Source organism: Mobula hypostoma, chromosome 2 (genome assembly GCF_963921235.1).
Source record: "Mobula hypostoma chromosome 2, sMobHyp1.1, whole genome shotgun sequence".
In the NCBI taxonomy this organism is placed as follows: domain Eukaryota; kingdom Metazoa; phylum Chordata; class Chondrichthyes; order Myliobatiformes; family Myliobatidae; genus Mobula; species Mobula hypostoma.
Window position 1 is genome coordinate 185,163,932 of NC_086098.1, and position 25,712 is coordinate 185,189,643.

The 25,712-nt window shown below is 38.3% G+C and overlaps 1 protein-coding gene across 12 annotated transcripts in view; it reads left to right on the forward strand.

The window, feature by feature from the left end:
* slco4a1 (solute carrier organic anion transporter family, member 4A1) overlaps window positions 1-24,754 on the forward strand; it is a 294,821-nt gene extending 270,067 nt beyond the window's left edge. For all 12 annotated transcript variants that reach the window (XM_063041236.1, XM_063041245.1, XM_063041242.1 and 9 more), the window contains 6 exons: window positions 1,409-1,604; window positions 2,469-2,634; window positions 10,009-10,181; window positions 11,666-11,730; window positions 13,031-13,179; window positions 14,506-24,754. In XM_063041236.1, the coding sequence (XP_062897306.1) occupies window positions 1,409-1,604; window positions 2,469-2,634; window positions 10,009-10,181; window positions 11,666-11,730; window positions 13,031-13,179; window positions 14,506-14,652 (896 nt within the window). In that variant the 3' untranslated portion in view covers window positions 14,653-24,754. The remainder of the gene's footprint in view (window positions 1-1,408; window positions 1,605-2,468; window positions 2,635-10,008; window positions 10,182-11,665; window positions 11,731-13,030; window positions 13,180-14,505) is intronic.
* The last annotated feature ends 958 nt before the right edge of the window (window positions 24,755-25,712 follow it).

A 25,712-nucleotide genomic window follows, 5' to 3' on the forward strand; every position in this document is an offset into this window, starting at 1 on the left:
GAGTTTAGTCTATACCTTGGTAATAAATTTGCTTTGCTATCAGATGCCAGGCAGCTTGACTAAAATGTACAAAGCCGTGACTGTAACTCCTATTTATAACATCGAAACATACAGTGAGATGCATTCTTTGCACTAGCAACCAGCGTAACCTAAAGATATGGGGGCAGGCCACAAGTGTCGCCACAAATTCTGGAGCCACAATAGCGTGCCCACAATGATCGTCAGAGCCGCACAGAACATGACAAGCAACAAAGCAGTAACAGCACAACAGGTCGCTGTCCTGCCTCCCACCCATCCACCCATACGGACTGTCTCCAACCCATGGACAGAACAGGCATCTGGGCCTCTAGTCTCCAGTTTCTAGGCTTCAGCCATTGGGCTTTCATTTCCAGACTTCTGATTGACCTCCGGGCTTCGTTCTGAGGTATCCCAGACTGGCTGACAACTGGACCCCGAATTCCAAGCTCAAACTTCAGACTTGCTGACTCACCAACCCTTGTGCCTACAAATACAAAATATTTGATTATTTTTCTTTTTTCAATAATGACTACTATTCTAGTTGTCGATGACACACTGGTCAAGTGCCAGGAGGAGAGCATATGGTCTCCTCTGATGGTAAAGAGCTATGAGTTCCTAATCTACAACAGAGAGTTGAATGCAAAATAACCGTCAAGGTACTCGTGAAGAATTGCGGCTGCGTCCAACGAGATATTCAGCAAAGTTGCCTGTTTCCTTTCTGGGATGGGTATAAAAGATTTCATCTTGCTGCTTCAGAAAGAGCAAGAAAGTAAGTTCCTTTGGTACCCAGACCAATGTTTACCTGTTAACAATCTGAATGTGTTTATTATTGTTATATATAGCGTGGTAAAGTAAAATTACGTTATTCTGCATGTGCTCCAGACAGATCACTTCATCCTATCAGTGCACAACCTTCACGTGTGCCACGGCACCATAGCAGTTGGCATAACAGTGCAAACTGTAAGATTGGGATTGAAATTCCCACTGCTGACTCTAAGAAGTTTGTATGTTCTTCCTATGACTGCATGGCTTTCCGCTAGTGCTCTGGTTTCTTCCCGCATTCCAAAAGGATGCACAGGTTAGGGATAGTGAGGGTATGCTATGTTGGCATCGGAAGCCTGGTGACACTTATGGGCTGCCTGGCACAATCCTTGCTGATGTGATTCAATGCCAACAACACACTTCACTGTATGTTTCAATGTACTTGTGACAAATAAAGCTGATATATATTTTCTCTAAAAGTAGTGATGATGTAGTCAACATCGCATCTTAGTTTATGTGAGACCCAAAGTGTTTCATAATGTTGCAAAGATATTTCTCAAATTAACCTCGTTATCACTTGCTAAAGCTACAAATTTTTAAATGTACGCTCTGCTTTCCTCAATTCCAGGGTACATTGTGGTCCCAGCTGGCGGAGGTGGTACGTTCCTTGGCGGTTTTATCGTGAATAAATTAAAACTCCGTTGTGGGGGAATCATCAAGTTGTGCGTCCTTTGGACGTTCTTGAGCTTGTTAGCTATCTTCATTGTCTCCGTTAACTGCCCCAACATGCCAGTGGCTGGGATCACTTCAACATTCAATGGCAGGTATGGGCATAAAATTAATCGAAATTTAATTTCTACTTCAACTGTAATAAGCATATCTCTCTTTTTAATAGGTTAACTATTATAATCAGTGCTTAACAATGTCTATGAATGTAACAGAGAGAGAGAATGGAAATCTAGATTCTAACATGTAGGGAATCTACAGAAACATGATGCCTTCATCTTTGCTTTTGATTAATTGTATTATCCATTAGAATTATGAAGGGTATAGACAGGGTAAATACAAGCAGGCTTTTTCCACTGAGGTTGGGAGAGACGACAACTGGACATTATGAGTTAAGATTGAAAGGTGATAAGTTAAGGGGAACATGAGAGAAAACTTCTTCACTCAGAGAGTCGTAAGAGTGTGGTCCGTGTTGCCAGCACAAGTGGTGGATGCAATTTCGATTTCAATGTTCAAGAGGAGTTTGGATAGGTACATGGATGACAAGGGTATGAAGAGCTATGGTCCAGGTGCAAGTCAATGGGACTAGGCATTTGGTACAAATTCAATGGAATATCTCTGTGCTGTAGTTTTCTATAACTCTATGATGCTACTATTGCCTTTTTCTTCCGTTTTATCGATCATTAGCTTTATTTCTTATATATCTATATATTTTCATTCCATGTTTAATATAATGATAAGCTTCCCAATAATTTAACTGATGAATACCAATGGGCAGTTTTCTGTGGCTGAACTTTGGTAGAAAAATTGCAATCTAATCATGATGTTGGCCCCCACGTAAAATTAAAGGAGTGCAATAAAATCACCTTTAACGATTGGACCTGGAAGACTTAGTTAATACCTTAGTGATGTAATAATCTAAAAACGTGCCTCGTTGACGCAAAGGTATGCTTATTCAACAGTTTTTATGATGCTGCAGTCAATGTGACGGCAAGTTGCAACGTTGACTGTAACTGTTTAATGGAATTGTACAATCCAGTTTGTGGAGCGGACGGTTTAATGTACTACTCACCATGTCATGCTGGCTGCACAGAATTCAATTCAACGTTGCCATCAGGCAGCAGAAAGGTAAGCTTTTATCATCTGAATTTGTATTTTTATTAGTAGTCAAACTAGAGAGGGACTGGAAATGATTTGAAGTTGTGCATACCCGAAAGAGTTTCATTGATCCTGTTTGCAGTTACTATTGCATAGATTTACTGAGTCTGCCCACAGGGAAAAGAATCTCAGGGTTGTATGTGGTGACATGAATGTACTCTGATAATAAATTCCTGCTGTCTTTGGAAGTTGCTAAAATGGGGACATTTTTCTATACTGTACTTGTGCAACTGATAAATGCGTGTATCTAATAAAATTCGGCTTGGTAACATAATATGTTTTGATTGATATTCATACTTTAATAAACATGAAGCCACGGAATGGCAAAACATAACACAGTACAACATTAATGGAGTAATTGTTTCTGAACTCATTTTAAATTAGTGACCTAAATTCATGTAAAGGCTGGGTTATCTTAAACCCAAGAAAAGTGTTTTCCTACATGTACCACTCTCACTGCAGGCTAATAATAAGTTAGCTATTGCCATGAATACAGACTAACAGCAACATAACTCTACAATGCATGGGAATAATGTTGAAATAGCCATTTCCAATAAATAAACATGTCTAGGGTGGTTATGATTCAGGCAAATACAAAACACAAAAGTTTGAATGTTTCTTCTAAGGAAAAGTAATGCTGACACACCCATGCAAATTTACCATTCGCCAGGAAGCGATCATTTAGCTCACACCAGTATAAACTTAGATCAAAATTAGATTGACAAAATATTTTAAACTATAACAAACAGAACAATGCTATCCAATACAAAATAAAGAAAAGGCCCATTGCAGTCTATAGAGTGCAGACAATCATTGGAGCTCATTGTTGTATAATCAGTTCAGTTTGCTTCACTTTGTTTACTCATGGTACCGAAACGGTTTTACATTGAATAACCAGTCCAAGTAAAAAGAATATCCATGCAACATCCATGGAAAAAGGTGTTGAATTTTCTCCAATTCCACGTGCTAGCTGAGAAACTAAGTTATCTGCACATTCTCCATGAGACCATCGTCTGAAGGAGGATTTTCTGACATCTGTATCTGCCCATCCAAATTTGGTTCTGTGAGCATTTCACCATGTTCTTCTGCTGTATTTGTTGTCCATTTCCTTCTCCATCTTCCTCCTTCTTTCTCGAAAACCTCTTCGATCCCATACTCTCTGCAGAAGAATGGCCCCCGTTCTTTTCCTGTGCTCTCTCTGGATTTGCTACTCCTGTTCGCCATTTCTTTCTCCGAGGTATCTTATTGGCCAAAATGTTAACAAGACAAATCCTATTGGCTAATTACAATGAACCTAATTTAATTAACTGGATTATTATTTTAAACAGAAAAAATGAAATACGCAATTGTATAACATAATTAAATGAATACTTTTTTATATTTAGATTTGCATTTTGAGAAAATCTGCAGAAAATAAAATGCCCAGCAGCATAACAGTATTAATAAAGCATGGTCTTAAACCAGTGCATTACATATAATTGAAGTCCCCAAAAGAAGGAACCGTTTACTTGAAGAGCAAATTATCGTATTTGAAGTACATATAACTTGTAGGTTTAATGAATGAACTTAGCTATTCTGAACTAAACTTGAAATATAAACTGAGTATGTTGGAAACATTCAGCAAGTTATGAAAGGAGAAACAGTTACTGCTTGAGGTTGTAACCAGGAAAAGTTGTCAATGAAATGGCTTAAGTTGCGGGTGGGAGAGGAAGGGGTGCATATTCACCAGTGATCAAATTGAATTGCAAAGAGGCTGAATTGGTTGAAAGCCCAACAACTGTCAAGTCAATTTTATTGTCATTTAACTATATACATGTATATAACATATATAATCATATGATGTATGTAGAAATAAGACAACCAGCGTGTAAAGCATAGTAGTATTCATAACATATAGAACACACAATAACAGATGAAATACACATAAATTGCAAACTAAAGTACATTAATTTTAAATACTAGAAGATGCAGAGCAGACAGTTTCTAGGGTATGATGGTGTTGAATGCCGAACTGAAGTTTAAAAACAGCAGTCTGGCATATGAGACCCCATTTTCCAGCTGGCACAGGACAGTATGGAGGGCAGAGGCTATTGCATCATCAGTGGATCGATTTGAACAATAAGCAAACTGGAAAGGGTCCAGTGTGGCAGGGAGAAAGGCTGTAGTGTGCTCCATGACCAGCCACTCAAAGCATTTCAGAATGGTTGATATTAATGCCACCGGTCAATAGTCATTTAGGCAGGTTACTATTGCCTTCTTTGGCACTGAAATGATGGTTGCCGCCTCGAAAACAGAGCAGACAATGGATGTTCCAGAGAGATGTTGAATATATCCGTCAGAACCTCCATCAGCTGGACTGCGCAGTCTTTCAGAACCTGATTTGGTATATTATCGGGCCCCACAACTTTGCATGGGTTGACTCTGGCCGGGGTCTTCCTCACCTCAGCTTCATCCAGATGAAGTGACTGCTCCCCTGGTGGGGGAGGGGTGCCTTCCTCGTCAGCACTTTGTTCTGCAGATCAAACCAGGCTTAGAAGTCATTCAGCCTCTCGTGGAGTGAAGCATTCTGGTCTCTGATGCACAGAGCTGACTTGTAGTCTGTAATCCTCTGAAATCCCTACCGCATGCACCTCGTGTTTCTGTTTAGGTTGCAGAGAGGCTGAATTGTTTGAAAGGCCAATAATTGCCCCTGCTTAGGGTCTAATTAGGGAAAGATAATTTACTAGCCAAAGTTGGAAACATCTTTATTAATCTGATTTATTTTAAGCTCAACCAAAACCTATTCAGCATCAGAATACTATTATTATTCCCAACATTACATATATTATATGAAGCAGGACAGAAAAAGCTAAGTAGCATTAATTACAAGCAGTTGGAAGAAAAACTATTGACCTCTTAGAACTAAAGTAAAATTTTAAAGCCCATTCTAACATTCTACGTTGCTTGATATATCACAATGAATGTGAATGGGACGGAAAATAATATAGAATAGTGAAATATACATAAAACATCATTATCTTATGTCACTGCTGTTTATGAAGTATTCTTCACTGTTTCAAAATGTTTCATTTAATTTGAAAATAAGCTTAATGAGCCAATATATTATGAAAATAACTGAATGTAACTAGTCCATCTAATCTCATTTTCTTCCATAATATCAAAACTTATTTATAATTGCACAGATATTAAGAATAAGACCATAAAACCATAAGACATAGGAATCGATTTAAGCCATATTACCCATCAAGTCTGATTCACCATTTGACCATGGCTGATTTATTATCCATCTCAATCCTATCCTCCTGCCATCTGTCCATAACCTTTGACACCCTTAATAATTAAGAACCTACCAAACCTCCTTTTTAAATATACCCAGTGACTTGGCCTCCACAGCCATCAGTGGCAATCAATGCTGCAGATTCATCAGCCTCTGGCTCAAAAAATTCCTCCTCATCTCAGTTCAAAAGGGATGTCCTTCTAATTTTGAGACTGTGCCCTTTGGTCCTAGACTGTCGCACTGTTGAAAATATCCTCCCCACATCTCCTCTGTCTTGGCCTTTCAATATTCAGTAGGTTGCAAAGACATCCCCATTCATTTTTCTAAACTCCTGCAATTACAGTCCCAGAGCTATCATGAGCGCCTCATACATTAACACTTTCATTCCCGGGATATTCTCGTAAACTTCCTCTGAGCCCTCTCCATTACCAGCGTATCTTTTCTTATATATGCTGCCCCAAACTACTCACAACACTTCAAATGTGGTGTGACTAATGTCTTATAAGTTCTCAGCATTATATCTTTGCTTTTATATTCTATTCCTCTTGAAATGACTGCTAACATTACTACTAATCTGCAAGTTAATCTTTTAGGGAATCCTGCACTAAGACCTGCAAGTCCCTTTGTCCCTCCAAATTCTGAATTTGCTCCCCATTTGGAAAATAAATAATCAATACTTTTATTGCTTCTCCCAATGTGCATGACCATACACTTCCCTACATTGTATTCCATCTGCCACTTCTTCGCCCATTCTTTTAATCTGTCTAGGCCCTCCTTAATACTTCCTGCTTCCTCAAAACTACCTGCCAATCCACCTGTCTTTGTGCCATCTGTAAAATTGGCTACAAAACCATCAATTCTGTCATCCAGATCAATAACATACTGTGCAATTTAGACCCTGTGGAACACCACTTTTCTTCCATTACTCAAACAGGAAAATCGTTCCAAGTTTGGGATTTGTGTAGTAAAGGTATTTTTCTTCAGAGCCCAAAATTACCTTGGACAGAAACAGGATAAAATCTGCAGATGCTGGAAATCCAAAGCAACACACACAAAATAAGTACCTTCTTTCTCTGACTTCTCCTCTTCCTTCCAGTCCTGCCTGAAACATCGACTGTTTACTCTTTCCCACTGTAGTCCAACCTGATGAGTTCCTTCAGCATTTTGTGTATGTTGCTTACCTTGGACAGCTTTAGGTGGTATTCCCTTGTATAATATTTATTTGATTTGAAGTTTTGTTTTCTAATTTAATCAATAATGTCTTGATTTCTCTGCTTTTCCTCAAAAATCATCCAATACTTGAAGCCATCTGCACGTTTGATGTAGGGTACCTCATTCCATGCAACAATCAAATGATAATTTAAACCTTGTGCTGTTGCATTTATATTTAAATGTGCAATATGTTGCTAGGGTTACTCAGCCATGAGGAATGAACATATGCTGAATAGATTGTGAGCTGTCAAGTTTTGGAATGAATGTTAATAAATAGCCTTGATCTGCGGAAATTATCAATGGGAAGTATATCCAGTACCACCAGATTCGAGGACAGTTACTACCCCTCAACCATCAGGCTCTTGAATAAAAGGGATAACTGCATTCACTTGCCCCATCATTGAAATTTTCCCACATCCAATGATCTCGCTTTAAGGGCTCTTTATTTCATTATTTCATGTTCTCATTATTTATTGCTGTTTATTTATATTTGCATTTGCTCAGTTTGTTGTCTTCTGTACTCTGATTGATCCTATTATAGTTACTATTCTATAAATTTGCTGAGGATGCCCACAGGGAAAGGAATCTCAGGGTTGTCTATGGTGACATAAATGTACTTTGATAATAAAATTTACTTTGAAGTTTGAACTTTGATAAAGGCAGTGGTTTTAGTACCTGGGTTTACAATACTCAGTTGGGTCATTGTATGTTAAAATTGGATCGGCAAAAGGGCGCCACTGTAAAGTAGTGGTAGTGCAACACTATTACATCACAGCATTGGAGGTCAGAGTTCAGTTCTGATGTCATCGGTAAGGAGTCTGTATGTCCTGTCCATGGAATGTGTGGGTTTTCTCCAAGCATTCTGGTTTCCTCCCACAGTCTATAGACATACCGGGCCTGTTAATTGGTCATTGAAAATTATCCCGTGATTAGGCTAGGGTTAAATCAGGAGTTGCAGGGTAGCATGGCTCAAAGGGCCAGAAGGGCCTATTCTGCACTGTATCTCAATAAATATATAAATATGGCAAGGAATATGGCACCCAATGTGTGTAGACAAACAGTCATTTGCCTTTTCCAGTACAGTGAATTGGGACATCATTTTACAGCTGTACAAGACTTGGATAAGTGCCACATTTGGAGTCCTATAGCAAGGAAGTCATTAACCTAGAGAAGGTGCAGAAATGATTCACAACAATACTACCAGACTGGAGGACTTAGGTTATAAGAGGTAAACACAATAGATTTGCAGATCCTGGAAATCCAGCATAAATTGTGTACAAAGTGCTGGAGGAACTCAGCAGGTCAGGCAACATCTACGGAGAAAAGGATCGTGGCCTGAAATAACTGCTTATTCCTCTCCATAGATGCTGTTTGACCTGATGAGTTCCTCCAGTATTTTGTGTGTGCTATTCTCGGTTATAGGAGAGGCTGAATTGGCTTGGACTTTTCTTCCCTGTAGCAAAGGAAGCTGAGGGGTGACCTAATAGAGGTTTATAAAATTACGGGGGGCATACGCAAGATGAATAACCAAAGTCTTTTTCCCAGGGTAGGGAGTTCAAAACTAGAGATTGTGGGTTTAAAATGAGAGAGGAAAGACTTAAATGGGACATAAGGAGTAAGCTTTCTGCACACTGGGTGGTGAGTAGAGGTAGGTACAATTACAACATTTAAAAGGCATGTGAACGATTGCATGGATAGGAAAGGTTTAGAGCAGCAGTTTCCAACCTGTTTTATGCCATGGATCCCTACCATTAACCCAGCAGTCTGTGGATCCCAGGTTGGGAACCTCTGGCTTAGAGGAATGTGGGTCAAACACAGGCCAATTGGATTAGCTCAGTTAATCATCTTGGTCAGTACATACGATTTGGGCTGAGGGACCTGTTTCTATCTGTGTAGGGGAGGGAGGGAACGTCGACTCAGACCATGAGAGGCCTGCGTAGGGCATTTTCATACCTTACAAGGCGCAGATTAGAAGTCTGTGTGGGGCGCCACTCCTCGCACAGACTAGAGTAATGTGTGGCTAAGTGCCTTGCTCAAGGACACAAAATGCTGCTGCAGCTGAGGCTCAAACTAGCGACCTTCAGATCACTAGACAAACGCCTTAACCACCTGGCCACGTGCCCAGCACAACGTTGTATAACTCACAACATTAAAGCAATATGTATATTCAATTTGGTGACAATAGAGTTATGGCAAAAATGAAAATATGGAGTGACCATACCTGGACTCAATTTGTTATCACAATGTAATAAAAAACCTTGAGGTCTGTCCACATCTGCATAACACCACTTGGCTGGACCATTGCTCTTAACGTTTGCCATCCTTGACCACAGGTTGAAAACAGTCCAAACCTGAGAGAGACACTGGTAGCCTGGGAATTTTGCAGGAGAGAGAGGCTTGGGGAGTACAGGTGGGCGTGGCCCGTGGAGCTGGGAGATGAGAGAACTGCGCATCCTGCCCCTACTTTGGCTACTCAAGGCTCACCCTCTATAGTATAAATGAAATGCCATCTTCTTCTGGCACTTTGTGGTATGATGGCATCTGTATTTATAGTTGGCTGAATATTATTATTGGGTCTCCTGAAGACAGAAGTATCAAAAAGCGTGGTTAACGTCTTTTTTTTAATTGGGTTCTTCGGGTTTCTCGCTTTGTGGCTGCCTGTAAGCAAACAAATCTCAAGGTGTATAACTTATACATTCTTTGTTATTAAATGTGTTTGACTGAAGATATACAATGTAATTGTGTCCATGCAGCTTCACTATAATTCCCTTTTAAACTAATCAGTCACTTAGCCAAAAGACTCGATAATTTAGGACAGTTAATATTTTGTTTCTTTTATTTTCCTTCATTACCAGATTTACTACAACTGCCTCTGTGTAATGGAGAATCATCCGTCGGGTCTGAGTTTTGCACGATCCGGAAAATGCACCTCGCCCTGCACACAAATGCCGCTGTTCATGACTTTCTTTTTCTTTGCAATTTTATTCACGTTTTTGAGCAGCATTCCTGCACTAACAGCAACTCTCAGGTACGGATGCCAGTTCAATCACCTTCCTATCACAAATTGTAATGATGCAAATCATTTCTTTATCTCTAATGGAAATCATCCAAAATCCTAATCTGTTTATCATCACGTTAGAAGTTCAATTAACAGAATGTTAGCAGAAATTTAGTTCTGCCAAATAAACTGTTTTGGTAAACTGTAAATAAGGTGTATGTTTACAATTATTAACATCTTGGGCTGCAGGTAGAGAAAGACCTCACTGCACTTATAATGAGCAGCGATATACACTTAGTAGCCATTTTATTAGGTAAACCTGTACACCGGCTCATTAATGTAAATACCTAATCAGCCAATCAAGTGGCAGCAACTCAATGCATAAAAGCATGCAGACTTGCTCAAGGGGTTCATTTGTTATTCAGACCAAACATCAGAATGAGGAAGAAATACGATCTAAGTGACTGACTGTGAAATGATTGTTGATGCCAGGCAAGGTATTTTAGTATCTCAGAAACTGCTGATCTCCTGGGATTTACACACATAACAATCTCTAGACTGTACAGAGAATGGTGCGAAAACAAAAATAAATTCCAGTGAGCCGCAGTTTTGTAGGTGAAAACGCCTTGTTAATGAAAGAGGTCAGAGGAGAATGGCCAGACTGGTTTAAATTGACAGGAGAACAACAGTAACCACATGTTGAAACAGTAGTGTGCAGAAGAGCATCTCTAAATGCACAACAGCTCAAACTTTGAAGTGGATGGGCAACAGCAAGAGAAGACCACAAACATACACTCAGTGCCACTTTATTAAGTACAAAGACTACTAATAAAGTAGCCAATGAGCATATGCAGGATAGGACATAGTTTGATTAACTTTTAATTACGTGTTGGCTGTGAACCATTCAGAGGAACACACTTTCGAATGGCTTTGACCCACTCAGTTTGAGAAAGATTTGATGAGATGAATCGGGGAGTAATAATGATGTTTAAATGTGTGTTACAAACAAGATTTACCCGCCAGCTACAGTTAACAATACATTTTCTTGTGAATTTTATTTATGATTCCTTCCTCGGGTTCTTTATATACTGTAAATAAACAAATTGTTGACAGCCAATATTTTTCTATTTACATGCTTTCTCCCTGTAACTTTTGACACCCTTACTAATCAACAACCTATCACCCTCCACTTTAACTATACACAATAACTTGACATTCTCAGCCGTCTGTGCAATGAATTCCACAGCTTCACTACCCTCTGGCAAAAGAATGTATTTTAAATAAAACCGCAGAAGAAAATCTCAAAATATTGTAACTTTTGTGTTCGCAATGAGTTTTTTTTTATTTTGAATTATTACAGAACAAAATTGACTGCCCATTAGTTAAGAAGTTATCCCTAAGTGGATAGTAAGCTTATCAACATTTGATAATGAAACTGAATGGTTAAATAGCTACAAAAGATTCTGCAATATTTCTACCTTATCTAAACTGGATATTTCTCTTTATTTGATTAGATGTGTCCCTGATAGTCAGCGATCATTTGCACTTGGTATTCAATGGATCGTAGTTCGTACTTTAGGTAAGGACACCTTTTCAATTTTTAATTACATTAGTTGTGTGTTTTCTGGTTGTTCTTAATATATGATGTTATTCCAGTAGCTTATAAATAAAATGTAGGCAGAAGACCGTCTAATCACATAAAAAGGCCACTGGTTATAGTGGAGTATTTGGCAAAAGCCTTAAAAATTGCCTATTTTGATTTATTAATGTATTTTACAAATATAATATGAATGTTAGTAGCATTTCAATGAATCTATAAATTTATCTGAGGTAATAGTTGAAGAAAAGCAGAAGAAAAACTGCCAGTACCGGAAAGAAAGATAAAACTAAAGATGAGCTTCATTGGTCACGTGTACATTGAAACATCCAGTGAAATGCACTGTTTTAAAACAGATCGGGCAGAATCCCCTCATCAGAATGGGAAAAAGGTGAAGAGTTTTGGATCTGAAAAGTTAACCCTGCTTCTCTTCCCACAGATTTGGTCTGCTCTAACCTGGAAACGGTCAGCAGGTGTAGGACGAGTCTGTGAAAAGAGTAGCAGCATTAAATTTTCAGATCCAAGACCCTTCATCTTTCTCAGTTCTGATGAGGAGATTCCACCTGGTCGGGCAGCATCCGTGGAAACGGACAGTCAACATTTCAGGCCGGGACCCTTCGTCAGAACTGAAGAGGGAGGGAGACGAAGGGTCTCGGCCTGAAATGTTGACTGTCAGTTTCCGCGGATGCTGCCCGACCTGCTGAGTTCCTCCAGCGTGTTGTGCGTGTTGCTTTGACCCCAGCATCTGCAGAGTATCTTGTGTTTGAGATTCTGCCTGTTCTGCTAAATGTCTCCAGAAATGTCTGTTGTCGTTATTCATATAATAATAATTTATTTATTCAATTAGTACTTTAGTTATAATCTAAAATGCTGAGGATCAATAGTGCTCTACTGCACAAATGTAATTTTTTGTTTATTGATTAATATCCAGCATATTTTCTATTCTTTTTAAAAATACCTACATTCGAGCAAAGAGTAGTGTGAATTGTAAATCACATAACTGGATGGATTAAATGTGTTGAATCTTTTAAATTTTTATTACTATTATATATCTGTGATATAATTTCATTTTTTTATTAACAGTATAAAGAATAGAAATTCCAACCTTATTTATGTAATAATAATCATCATAGATAGTAATATAACCATATTTTCTGAAGACTGATGGCAAAATGAAAATTTAATATTGTAGCATTTTTATATATTGTAATATGAAATAGTAAAATTACATAAATTACAGATGCCTTTTTTTTTTATCTTCCCTTCGCATAAATTTCAACAGGAGCAATCCCAGGCCCAATTGCATTTGGCTCAGTTATTGACATCTCTTGCCTTTTGTGGCAGGAACAGTGCTCTGAGAGAGGCTCGTGTTATATCTACCAAAATTCAGCCATGAGTAACTATCTCCTGATTGCGGGAATAACTTATAAGGTAATATATGCAAATGATTATAGTTAAGTAGATGAGGAAATAACTTACATTGCCACCATGCTAATTTTGACATAAAAGGAGTGACAATGTAATGGCACTGAACTCAGCATCACAGCAGAGTACAGCACACTGAGTGAGGCCTCCGTCGGTCAGGGTCGACCATGGATGTTGTGCCCTAGTTGTCTACGTACAGGCCCCCAACTGATGAACCCAAAGGAACGGCAGAGACCGATACAGTTTGGTACCAGCAGCATCACAGGAGTTGCCAGTCAGTGTTGAACTCAATGCTGCTTTAGGGATTTCAGCTCCGGATTTTTCCCTCAGGTTTTACTCCTGAAGCCTTCCCCATGAGTGGGTACAGCCGCAAAGCAGCGGAGGTTTGAGATCAGGGTTTTCCTTCTCCGAGGTGAGCTGCCAACCATGGCTGATGAGCCCCATCTGCCCAAAGCAACTGGTTTTAAGGCACTATTACCACCCCGGCTATAACAACCTTAAGGAACCACAGCACACAACAGGCCTTTTAACCTATTCTAAGCTCAACCTAACCCTTCCCTCCTGCATAGAGCTCCATTTTTCTATCATCCATGTGCCTACCTAAGAGTTTTTTAAATGCCTAATGTATCTGCCTCCACCACCACGTCTGGCAGAGCTTTCCACACACCCTGTGTGAAGATCTAACCTCTGGCATCGCCCTAGTACTTTCCTTCGATTACTTTAAAATTATCCCTCTTTGTTTTAGCCATTTCAACCCTGGGAAAAGGGTGACGGCTGTCCGCTCATTCTATGCCTCTTATCATCTTGTACCTCTCTATCAAGTCGCCTCTCACCCTCCTTCACGCCAAAGAGAAAAGCCCTTCATAAGTCATACCTTCTAGTCCAGACAGCATCCTGGTAAATCTCCTCTGCACCCTCTGTGAAGCTTCCATGCCCTTCCTATGGTGAGATGGCCAGAAATGAACACAATATTTAAAGTGTGGTCCACCCAGAGTTTTATAAAGCTGCAACATTACCTCACAGTTGTTGAACTCAATCCCCTGACTAATGAAGGCCAAAACACCATACGTCTTCTTATCAACCCTATCAAGTGGCACAGCAACGTGGAGAGATCCTCGGATCTGGTGGAGGTGGAGGATCAAGCAGCTTATGTGAAGAATTAATTCTTAACTCTAGTGGGTGGAATGAAGATGACAGAAAATTGATCTGTATTAAGTTCTTTGTTTCAAACATAAATCATAGATGCCTTGTGTATTTATCTGTAGTCAAAGTATCACTACGGATGGCTTTCTCTGCTTAAATTAACCAGTCACTTTTTTTCTAACATTTCAGGCAGTGGGGTCGGTATTTTTTCTCCTGGCTCTCTTTTTATACAAGCCACCAGGTTCTACCCTCAGTAGTTCAACCATGGATAACGCAGAAGATGAATCAGATAAGGGTATTTCACAAAATACAGTTAAAAGAGTAATTACTTTGTAATTAACTCACACTTAAACTGTATTCAATGAAAACTGTTTTCAAGCCACTTCATATTATTGGATGTCATCCGCCGCATTCGTCTAAGTAGCCACATTTTCAAAAACATCTCAGCTTTTACTTGAGGTTGGGACTTTTTACAAACTTAACACTATAAATTGCATAAGTTAAATATATGCAGAGTCCAAGTCTACAGTGAAAGCAACCTCTTAAAGGTGAATAAGCAGTGTTGTTTATTTGCAAACATTGTACTTACGTACAGGAGTTCTACATCATTATGTCAGCCATTGATTTTGACATGAAACAGAGTATTGGGATGATGTTTACATCTTCAAACTATGTAATAGCGCTTAAGGCTTTGTTGGATATTGGTAGGGTTGTAATGACATTTATTTCAGCTGTTTACTTCTACACAATGCCCTTTCTTATTTGGACAAATTCTGAATTGTGTCTTTAATTCTAAATGATTTAATGCTATGTTACACGTGCATTTGAACAATATTGACAATAAGATATTAGTACTAAGATCAATCTTCTTTCTTTCCAAAACATCAATTACTTGAATCTTTTGCTCTAATTTTGCCATAGTGCACCCACAAGCGCTCCAATAACTGACAATGGTTGACTGTAGAGGACAGAAATTTTATTTCAGACCACAGTTCAAGCCCCAAGAATGTAAATGGAATTATGTCAAATAGAATGTCATCGTCAGGATTTGATCCTGAATTCAAGTGAGGAGTTTGCATTTCTCTTTGCATGTTTCTGCCAATTGAATTGGTTTCCTCCCAAATCCCAAAGGTGTGCTGGTAAGTTAATTGGCTTCAATAAATGATCCCGTAATGTAGACGAGAGGCATAAAAATCAAAGGGGTGTTAATAGCATATGAGAGAAAATGAGCCACACAGCTACAGAGAAATGCAAAGACCTAGAATGAGAGAGATGGGATTGCTCCACTGGAAATCAGCATGGTCTGGATGGGCCAAATGGCCCCCTTCCATGTCATAATAATGGAGTAATGAGCAAATAAATATCATTGTTAAAAGATATGAAATCCTGCTAAATGTTGGTTGATCATAATGTGGCAATCATCAAATAAATCTTAAATATTATATGTAATGGAAATCCATGCAGACCCTAAGAAAATGTAAATAAAATGAATTTCCAGCAGAAATAGATAGAAAATCTGCATTTTTTATAAAGTGCAATCCTTTTCTCATTTTCATCTTGATTAATTGTTGCTGAAAGTGACCAGTTGTGCTCGAGATGAGGGTTACCCAGAAGGATGGGCATGAAAGTAACAATATAGCTTCAGTTTTAATAATTAATATACTAGATGTGTATATATACTGTATCTTCATTACAATAAATATTGTATTTCATCTCAAGGTGTATAAAAGGTACACCTTGAGATCTCACAAAAAATTTGTATAAAGAAAAACTCCAGTCATGCACTAGACACAGTTCCAGAGTGTTAAGAACTGGAAAGATCATTATTGGGAATGTTGGTGGGGATTTGGGAGTGGGGGAGTTGATATTGTGTTGAAGTAAAAATAAGAGATTCAGTGTCTTGAGGATTATTTATTATTAAATACTCTCTTTCTTCATGTGCCTTGCACGTTACATGCTTGGGTGATCATGGCTCTCCACATTGAACGATCCCACACAGCGTCAACGATAACTCGCACACTTAGATATGTTAGTTCTTTCACAGTGTACATATATTTTCTTCTTTGCCTTCCTGTTCTGCGTTTCCCAGGCATACAGCCTGGTAATGTTAGGTGCTCTATTTCTCCCTTTCTGATGACATGGCCCAGGAATTTAAGTTTCCTCTCATTTAATGTTCTCATTAAAGATCTTTTTGTATGGGCATGTTGGAGTACTGTCTCATTAGTTACCCTATCTCTATATATTTTCAGCATTCTTCTAAGAAACCACATTTATGTAGCTTCTAAGTTTCTTTGGAGTTCTGGTGTTATAGTCCATGTTTCGGAAGCATACTGCAAGATTGGCCAGATGTAACATTTTAGTAGCCTAAGCCTTGTTGTCATAGAAATTTGCCTGTGGTAAAAATGGGTTTCATTTTTTGGAAGTTGGTTTTGGCAATGGCAATTCTTCTTTTTATTTCTACTTTACTTCTAGCATCTTGTGATACAAAGCTACCAAGGTGTTTAACGCTGGTCTTTTGTTCAATCTCTTGGTAACTGATGTACAATTGGCAGTTGGGAGTATCCTGCTGTTTTGATATTACCATACATTTGATTTTTTTTTTAGTTGATGGTTAGACCAAAATCTGCACTTGTTTGTGCTACTTTGTCTAGGAGGATTTGTAGGTCTTCTGCAGCACTTGCTATTAAGGTGGTATCGTCTGCATATCTTATATTGTTGATGTTAACACCTCCGAATTTATCCCATCTAGGTCTTCTATTTCGCTGAGAATCATTTCACTATTGATAATAAATAATTCCGGTGAGGCAACGCATCCCTATCTAACTCCTCTTTGAATTTTAGTCCAGCTGCTTATATCATCATCAATTTTTACTGCCACCATTTGGTTTCAATACAGTATAAATTTTGAAGCAGTTGTTGGTCCTTTCCGTCAATGTTTAGTTTAGTGAGAATTTGAAATAATTTTCCATGTTGCACTTTGTCGAATGCTTTAGTGAAATCAATAAAACATAAAAAGACATCATTTTGATATTCAATGGCCCTTTCTGAAAGCATTCGTAGTATGAAAATTGTGTTCGTAGTTCCTCTATCAATAAACCCATATTGCAGTCTAGAAGCTTCTGGCCTTAACTTGTTTTTAATTTGACTTAGAACAATTTTCAACAAAATCTTTATTATGTTACTCATAAAACTGATTGTTCTATAATTTTCGCAGTCAATACTTCCAGGAATTTTTGACAGAGTTATAAATACTGATTTCAGGAAATCATCAGGCAATACACCAGACTCACGTACGCCATTAAACAGTTCAAAAAGAATATCTATACCTAGATCTTCTAGGGCTTGTATCATTTCCTCTGAAATTTCATCAGGTCCACTGGCTTTACCATGTTTCATGCTTTTCATTGCTTTAGTTATTTCTTCTTTGGTAATAGGTGAGCCAGAATTAGGATGTTTAATATCTGGGAGTTCCCCTCTATTATCTTCAAAAAGCTGCCTTATATACTGAATCCACCTCTCACATACTTTATCTGGATCTATTAGTATGGACCTGTCTGTTGATCTTACGCATCCTGTAGAGGAGGTTTTCTTAATTCCAGTAACTTCCTTAATTTTCTTGTGCACTTCTTTGCTGTTGTTAATATGGCCTCTGCTTCATTGCATTTTTGATTCAGCTATTCTTCCTTTGCAATATTGCACAATTGTCTGGTCTGTCTGTCTAGTTCTCTGTATTGCACTTCATTATTCTTCACTAACCTTCTTTGTTTCATCAGATCTAGAATTTCTTGGGTTATCCATCCCTTGTTGGTATGTTGGATTTCTTGTACTGGGATTATCTCCTCTGCTGAATGCTGTACAGCATATTTAAATCTGTCCCAAATAGGTGTTGTTTCGTTTTCATTGAGGTGTTCTTCTACAGCTGTTTTGAATTGTTGCTTAAGTATGCTATCTTTTTAAATTCTCCAAGCATATACTTCTTTCTCTTTTTTCCACGTTTCAGTCTCTTTAATTTTATTTTAATGGTAGCTATTACTGGATGGTGATCTGAACCACTGTCTGATCCTGGGTAGGCTTTAGAATTTGTGATATTATTTCTAAAGCGTTCATTGATGGTAATAAAATCTATTTGATTCCTTGTTCTATCTCAAGGGCTAATCCAAGTACATAATCTACGTGGATGGTTTTTATACCAAGTATTGGTGATCACTTGGTTGGTTCTGACACATCAATCTGTAAACCTTTCTCCATTTTCATTTTTCTCCCCTAATCCAAAAGGTCCTATGATGTTATCAACCCTTTCCCGTCCAACTTTGGAGTTAAAATCTCCCATGACTAGTTTTATATCCTGAGATTTACATTGTTCATAAGCACTGTAGGGATCTTCATAAAACTTGTTGATATCCTCTTCATCCATATCGTTTGTTGGCACATAGGCTTGGATTATGCTAATGTTAAAAGGGTTATCCCTTAATTTAACTAAAAACAGCCAGTCGCATATCGCCCAATATCCCATAAGACATTTTGATACTTGTTTGTTTAAAATAATTCCAACTCCATACATATGCTGTTGACCTCCAGAATACATTATCAGAGAACTATTCTTAGTGAATTTGCCACTGTTGGTCCATCTAATTTCTGACAGGCCTAGATATCAACTTCCAACCTTTTCATTTCATTTAATGTGTTGTCCAACTTTCCTTTCTGGTAAAGTGTATGTATGTTCCATGTTGCTACCCTTGGCCTTTCCCTATTGCTTACAGTCTCCGGACGATGGTCTGGTGTCACCTGCAGCACATGACTACTCCTACCGAACGAGGTGTTGTTCTGTTGATTAGTATCAACTCCATTCATGCTGTTGTCTGGTTTCCTTCTTTTGTTTCTTTCCATGATTGACTAGGCAGAAATTTCAACAGTGGTTTGCCGTTGCCCTCTGTTGCCGCAGTGCTCATCTAACTAGAGCATTTGACCTCTACTGGTGTTCCCAATTGGGAATCATACACTAGACGTCGCCCAACCTTTGCTGTTGTTGTACAAAGACAATCCTCCACCAAGCTTGGAATCCATCTCCCTGCTGCCGGAGACTTCAGTGATTTTAGGTGACACCACCACCATTGGTCTGGTTAATTTTCTGGCGCCAAACACTCGTCATAGACAGAGCTCCTTCAGCGAGACAGGGTGTACCCGGACCTAAGTCCTAAGTGAAGGCGGAGTTGTCTTGGGTGGTAGAAGCTATATAATCACTATTGGCATTTCCTGATATTTAGTCAGGACCCAACCACCCCATACACCCCATTATTAAATACTCCACTTTTAAAACAAGAACACATATTAAGATTCATCACCATTATGTGCTGTGTTGCATGATGTGGGCGATCACGGTCTTGTCTGATTGTTCTTGGGAAATCTTTCTACAGAAGCAGTTTGCCATTACCACCTTCTGGACAGTGTCTTTACAAGAAGGGTGACACCAGCCATTATCATTACTCTTCAAAGATTGTCTTCCTGGTGTTAGTGGTCATATAACCAGGATGTGATATGCACAAGCTGCTCATCCACCACCGGCCCCCATAGCTTCACATGACCCTGATAGAGGGGCTAAGCAGGTGCTACACTTGCCCAAAGGTGACCTGAGCAAAGGGAAGGACGCCTTGTTCCTCCTTTGGTAGAGACGTATCTCCACCCTGCCACCCAACATATAAGACACATAACCTTTATTTGTCTGACCTTCACCTGGTGTCATCCTCACCCATGACAGACCTCATCACATTCACAGCTGCCATTCCAATGATTATCAGCATGAAGGTGCATCTATAACCTTCGTTCATCTGTCACAAAAACATCAAGGAGCAGAATCTGTAGCAGTTGGGCAACAATGCAGAAATCCATAGATTACCCTTTGTCACATTGGTGTTTCAATCCTAGCCCCTGTCAATCTCGTGTGTCATTGCAAAATACATGCAGAGGTGTCACTTCACATCCCCTCAACAACTACATCACTCCCATGCCGTGCATCCCAGATTATCAGCCTATGCCCCACAGCTACTTGGGGCATGGGACCTAATCAGGCTTTGGATCACAACAGGAGTTGTGATCATGCAGTGGATTTTTACAGTAGCAAATTACAAACTTTTCTGCAGCTGCTATGGCTGGGATAGGCAAAGGTCTTTTAAGAACTGATTGCCTTCCCAGCAATGAGCATGGGAAAGATGTGGCAGCCTAACTGTACCAGCAATCCTTGATAGGATCTGCACAATTCCTGTTTCAGTGTGTAATATGCCATAAGATTCCTGTAAATATTTTCCCCTAATTTTACTTTTTAATGTGTCTAAATAAATATCAGTACTAGCCACAGAGGAGAAAGTCTAATTTCTGGATAATGGTCTCTACTGAGATAATAGGAATATCTGTTATTACAGAAACAATTATGTGCCATGATGGAACATCTTAAAATATTTGATTGATAATAAGGAATTTATTATTAATCTTTAAGGTGAAACTTATCATTTAATCAAATTGTCTCATGTTGTAATCAAAGTTACATGATATTACCAAAATTAGATATTTCAGCATAAGTAGTTGCTATGCTTTTTTTTCTATTTACTTTTGAAAAGCACTTTTTTTGCCAATATGGGGTTAAGGTTTAACACTGGCAATTAGAGCAATTTTAATGCAGGATTGTTCAATATTTCAAAAGATTTGTGATTTTCAAAAGGAAATCCACGCTGAGATTGATAGGCTGTTTCAATGCTGTAATTTGTTGAAAATTCTGTGAAATGGGAAAATCCTATGAAGTTAGTTGTGTTTAATCTCATGCTATTTATCAATTTTCCCTAGGGTTTGAAAGAATGAGAAATATTACCATTAAATTCTTCATTAGGTTGACCGGATAACAGCTTGAAAGTATTTCCTTCAATTGTGAAAATGTCCAACTTAAGGTCATAGCATCAGAAAAGGGCCAAATTAATATACAGCAGATGAGAAATTTCCTCACACAAGGTATTCAAGGTTTTCGAATTCTCAATCCCAGAGGGCTGTGACTACAATGTTTTTGAGTATGTTTTAAGGTAAAAATAGAACTTGGATTCCTAGAGATACATTATGTGGCGATAACAAAAAATAGTGGCATTGAGACAGAAAATCAGCTTTTAGTTTATTAAATAACAAAGGAAACTCAAAGATCCTGTACATGTACTCCTAGTCCTTTACCTTATATTAAAGGGTGAATCATTCAACCATGTAAATTTGATTTGAAAACTCAAAACTCTCCTAACCAATATTGAAAGAGTGCAGAAAAAATTTACAAGGGGCTCGAAAGGTTGAATGAGTTAGGATTTTATTTCCCAGAGCGCAGAACAACAGGAGATTTTATAGGGTTACACAAAATTATAAAGGACAGCTCATTAGCTTAGTGGTCAGCATAATGTTTTATTTACACTGCCAGCTGTAAAATCGGCATTCAATTCCCGCCGGGGGTGGCACGGTAAGGTAGCGGTTAGGGTGATGCTTTACAGCACCAGCTGTAAAATCAGGGGTTTAATTCCCGTTGTTGTCTGTAAGGAGTTTATAAGTTCTCCCCAAGACTACCTGGGTCCCTTCAGGTGTTCCGGTTTCCTCCCATATTGCAAGACGTATGAGTTTGGGTTAGTACATTGAGGACACACTAAGTTGGCACCAGAAGCATCGCTACACTTGCAAGTTGCCTCCGGTACATCTCAGTCTGTGTTGGTTGTTGACACAAACAAGGCATTTCACTCAGTGTTTCGATGAGTCAGTGTACATGTGGCACATAAAGTTAATCTTTAAATCTTTATATTGGGTCAATACATAAGACTTTTTTCTCTTAAGTTGGGTGAGACAAGAGCTAGAGGTCTTAGATTTGAGATGAAGGTTGAAATATTTGAGGAGAAACCGAGGGGGTACTTCTTCACTCAGAGGGTGGTGCAAATGTAGATCCAAGATGTCTGCCGAAGTGATGGATGTGCGTTCAATTGCGACATTTAAAAGAAGTTTGGATAGGAACATGGATAGAGGGCTATGTTCTGGGTGCAGATCGATGGAACTAGGTAGAAAAATAAGTCATCATGAACAAGATGGGCCTTGATTTTGATAACTATATATAAGCTGTAGTGTTACTGAAATAATTGAATGTTTTTTAATTGAGTTTCACTTTCCATTTGGATTACTAAGCAATTCAATTTTAATTTTAAGTTATTAGATGTAAATTGCACAATGTGGTGATAAAGTTTAAAAGTGCTCCAGAGTCTTTTTCCTCTTGGATACTTAATGAACTTCCATGAAGTGAGATGTTTTGACATAAAAATGGAATCATGTGAATTATTTAGAACTTAAGAATTGGAGATTAGGGCACATATGGAGCTGTTCTGGTGGCTCTAATTTGTTTCGCAGCCAGTCAGAATAAACCAGGGGTTCCCAACCTTTTTTTATGCCATGGACCCGGACAATTAATCAAAGGGTTTGCAGACCCCAGGTTGCGAACCCCTGGAATAAACAAAGAATAAGTGGTAGGAAATAGACTGAATGATCTGAGATTGGATAGTATTTACACATTGCTATAACGGTTGTTATTAATCTCAGTGTGGTAATATATGGTAGAAAATCATAAATTTGTATCTGTCCTTAAATATACGTTATAAATGCAAACAGCTGTCACATAGAGCAGTGAACTGTTTTGGTAAGTTTGCAAATCAGTGCATCCTATTACATAGTGTATTGAGATATATACTGCTGCTGCAAAATTGAAAATTTTGTTTCATATACATTTGTTCTGGAAATAATTCAGAAAATGTGTAGCTTGGGTGGTTGATGTTGAGGTGTTCTCTGACCTTGGCAATTTGCTTGAAAATGTTTCTTCGCTGTTCGAGGAGACATAATCAGCACACTATTAATAGTGGTGTTCTCTGAATGCTTGGCCTTTAAATCCTTAATCAATCACCTGATTAACAGTGCACTATTGTTGTATCCTCGTTTGGTGACAAAATGTTTGCAAATAAATTGCTAAGATCGGAGAATAACACTTTTTCTGTAAGTGCCATTTATCAAAAAGACAGCCTGAAGACTTTTTCCTCAAAAAAGCACACACTAAAGAGGTTGTTTGCAAGACTACCTACAGTATGTATTAACCTCTGCCATATACTGTATATTTAAAATGATTATTACAACAAATTAAAATAACTTTTATATTTGCTGAAAGCAGTTTCTGTTTATTTTTTTAAATAAGGTTATTTGTTTTAGTTGGTATTTTGTTTTAATACAAACAGATATTTTAAGAATTATTGCAATACCATGTGGAATTGCTGAACATATTTAGCATATCACTATTTATTTCATGGCATAAATTATATTTGGAATTAATATGGAATGAATTATGTATTATCTTGCTAAATTAATATTCACACTAAAATTAGTATAGTCTCTTGAATCATTAAACTGAGTACATTGGTATAAATGCTGAAGGAAATTTATATGTATTATTGTTGACCAAAACTGATTACAGTATAGGAATTATAGCCAACTGTCTGTATGAGGCTTGCATAATAATCTTGATGTCCATGGAAAAGTTGATTATTAACATTTTATTCTATGCTATAGTCCAGCCCCGTAGCCAACCAAGTACCTGACATTAATGTCACCTCACTTCCTATCCCTAATTGTGACCTGATCTCCAATCCCATCTCACATGTCTCCAACCCCACCACATCATCAATGTTAGACGGTTGGAGTGGAACTTACTCACAAGTTGCCATCCACATAACATCCCTCACCTCCAAAATTTAATCTGGACTCACCTGATTCTATTCAAATGATAAACCATGCAAGACTTGATTTTGCAGGACCTGCTTAGTATCAGAAACTAAATGGGGTATTGTGTACTACTGAATTTTACAGCAACATTTTGATTATAACCCCATTACGTTGTGACCATTTATTCTTTGCTACCAAAATATAACAATAAATATAGCACAATTGATGGCTTTATAACAAGACAATATTAGTGAAGAAAAATAAAAGAATATTTGTACATCCTGATGTATGTGATCATCTGGATTGCTGCAGAAAGTTTTTATAAATTTGTTATATAATTGTCAATGTATTTTTGCTGGTAAAGTTTTGATCCCACGTTTGAAGCAGAAGTTTAGACAATTTGATGTGCATTGATTATGTAGTTTAACATGCCTGACAAAGATTGTGTATTTTTACATGCCTTTCTTTAATTGGAAATGTTGAAATTAAAATGAATGGATCTGCAATTTTTTTGTAACTGTCAGTCAATGTATAATTTTCTGCACAAATATGTTTAAATAAAAATTGTTTCAGATTTTGTTGTCTCTAATTCAATGGGTGGAAAATGGTTGACATGAATTCCTCTCATTAAGTTGCACTACATTTGTTTGTGTTTTCCTGGTTTATGTAATATAGTTGAGTTGGCAAAGCACAATGGAGATGATATTTCAACAGCCTCTGGCACTGTGAGGTTGTGTGACTAGACCGATGATTGGCTTCCAGCTATATGAAGACAGATGCAACCTGTATGCTTAATTTCAACCATTCCTTTGACAGCTCATTTCTGGTCTGGAACTGTCAACTAAAATCACTGAAATCCATTCAGTGCAGGGAAACAAAAACGAAATACTGTAGATTCTGGAAACCCAAAATGAATGAGCAGGTCGGACATTAACTGTGGAGGGAGAAAAACTGTTACATGTCATCAGATGAAGATATTATAACTCTGTCTTGCCAAGAGGACCACAACCTCTTGATTTGGAGATTTGCATGCCTCAATGGCCCAGAGGGCTCTGTTGACTGGAGTCAGGGCTTCATGCTTTGGGTCTTGTTAGGGTCACCCACGCCAAGCAGGTCAAAGGGTAGAGGCCAGACTAAGAGTGATCCACTGGTCTTCCATGTTTGGAGGTTCAGCTCAGGTCTAACAACCCTAACTGGTAATGAAGCAATGAAGAATCTTTCTAAATCTGAGTACAATGGTATTCCTGTGTCTCCTCCCTGTCTTGCATAACTGATAGTAATGAAAACCAAGAGGAAGCTACTGACATAATGAAGGAAGCCTCAAACACTACCAGCGATGGAGGATCTTCACTGCTGCTCTAAATGCCAGCGGTGTTACAAGCAGTAAGTAAATAAGTTGTCTTGCCACAGATGTTGCTTGTTAACGTTCTGTTTTTAATTCTATTTAAAACTTTGTTTCCAAAATCCTAGTGGGGTGCTTTCTACCAATCATTGCTGAACCATCCAATATTATGATTTGCCAAGGGCAGATAATTTTTAGAAACAGAAAACCTACAGCACAATACAGGCACTTCAGCCCACAAAGCTGTGCTGAACATGTCCTTACCTGAGAAATTGCCTAGGGTTACCCTTAG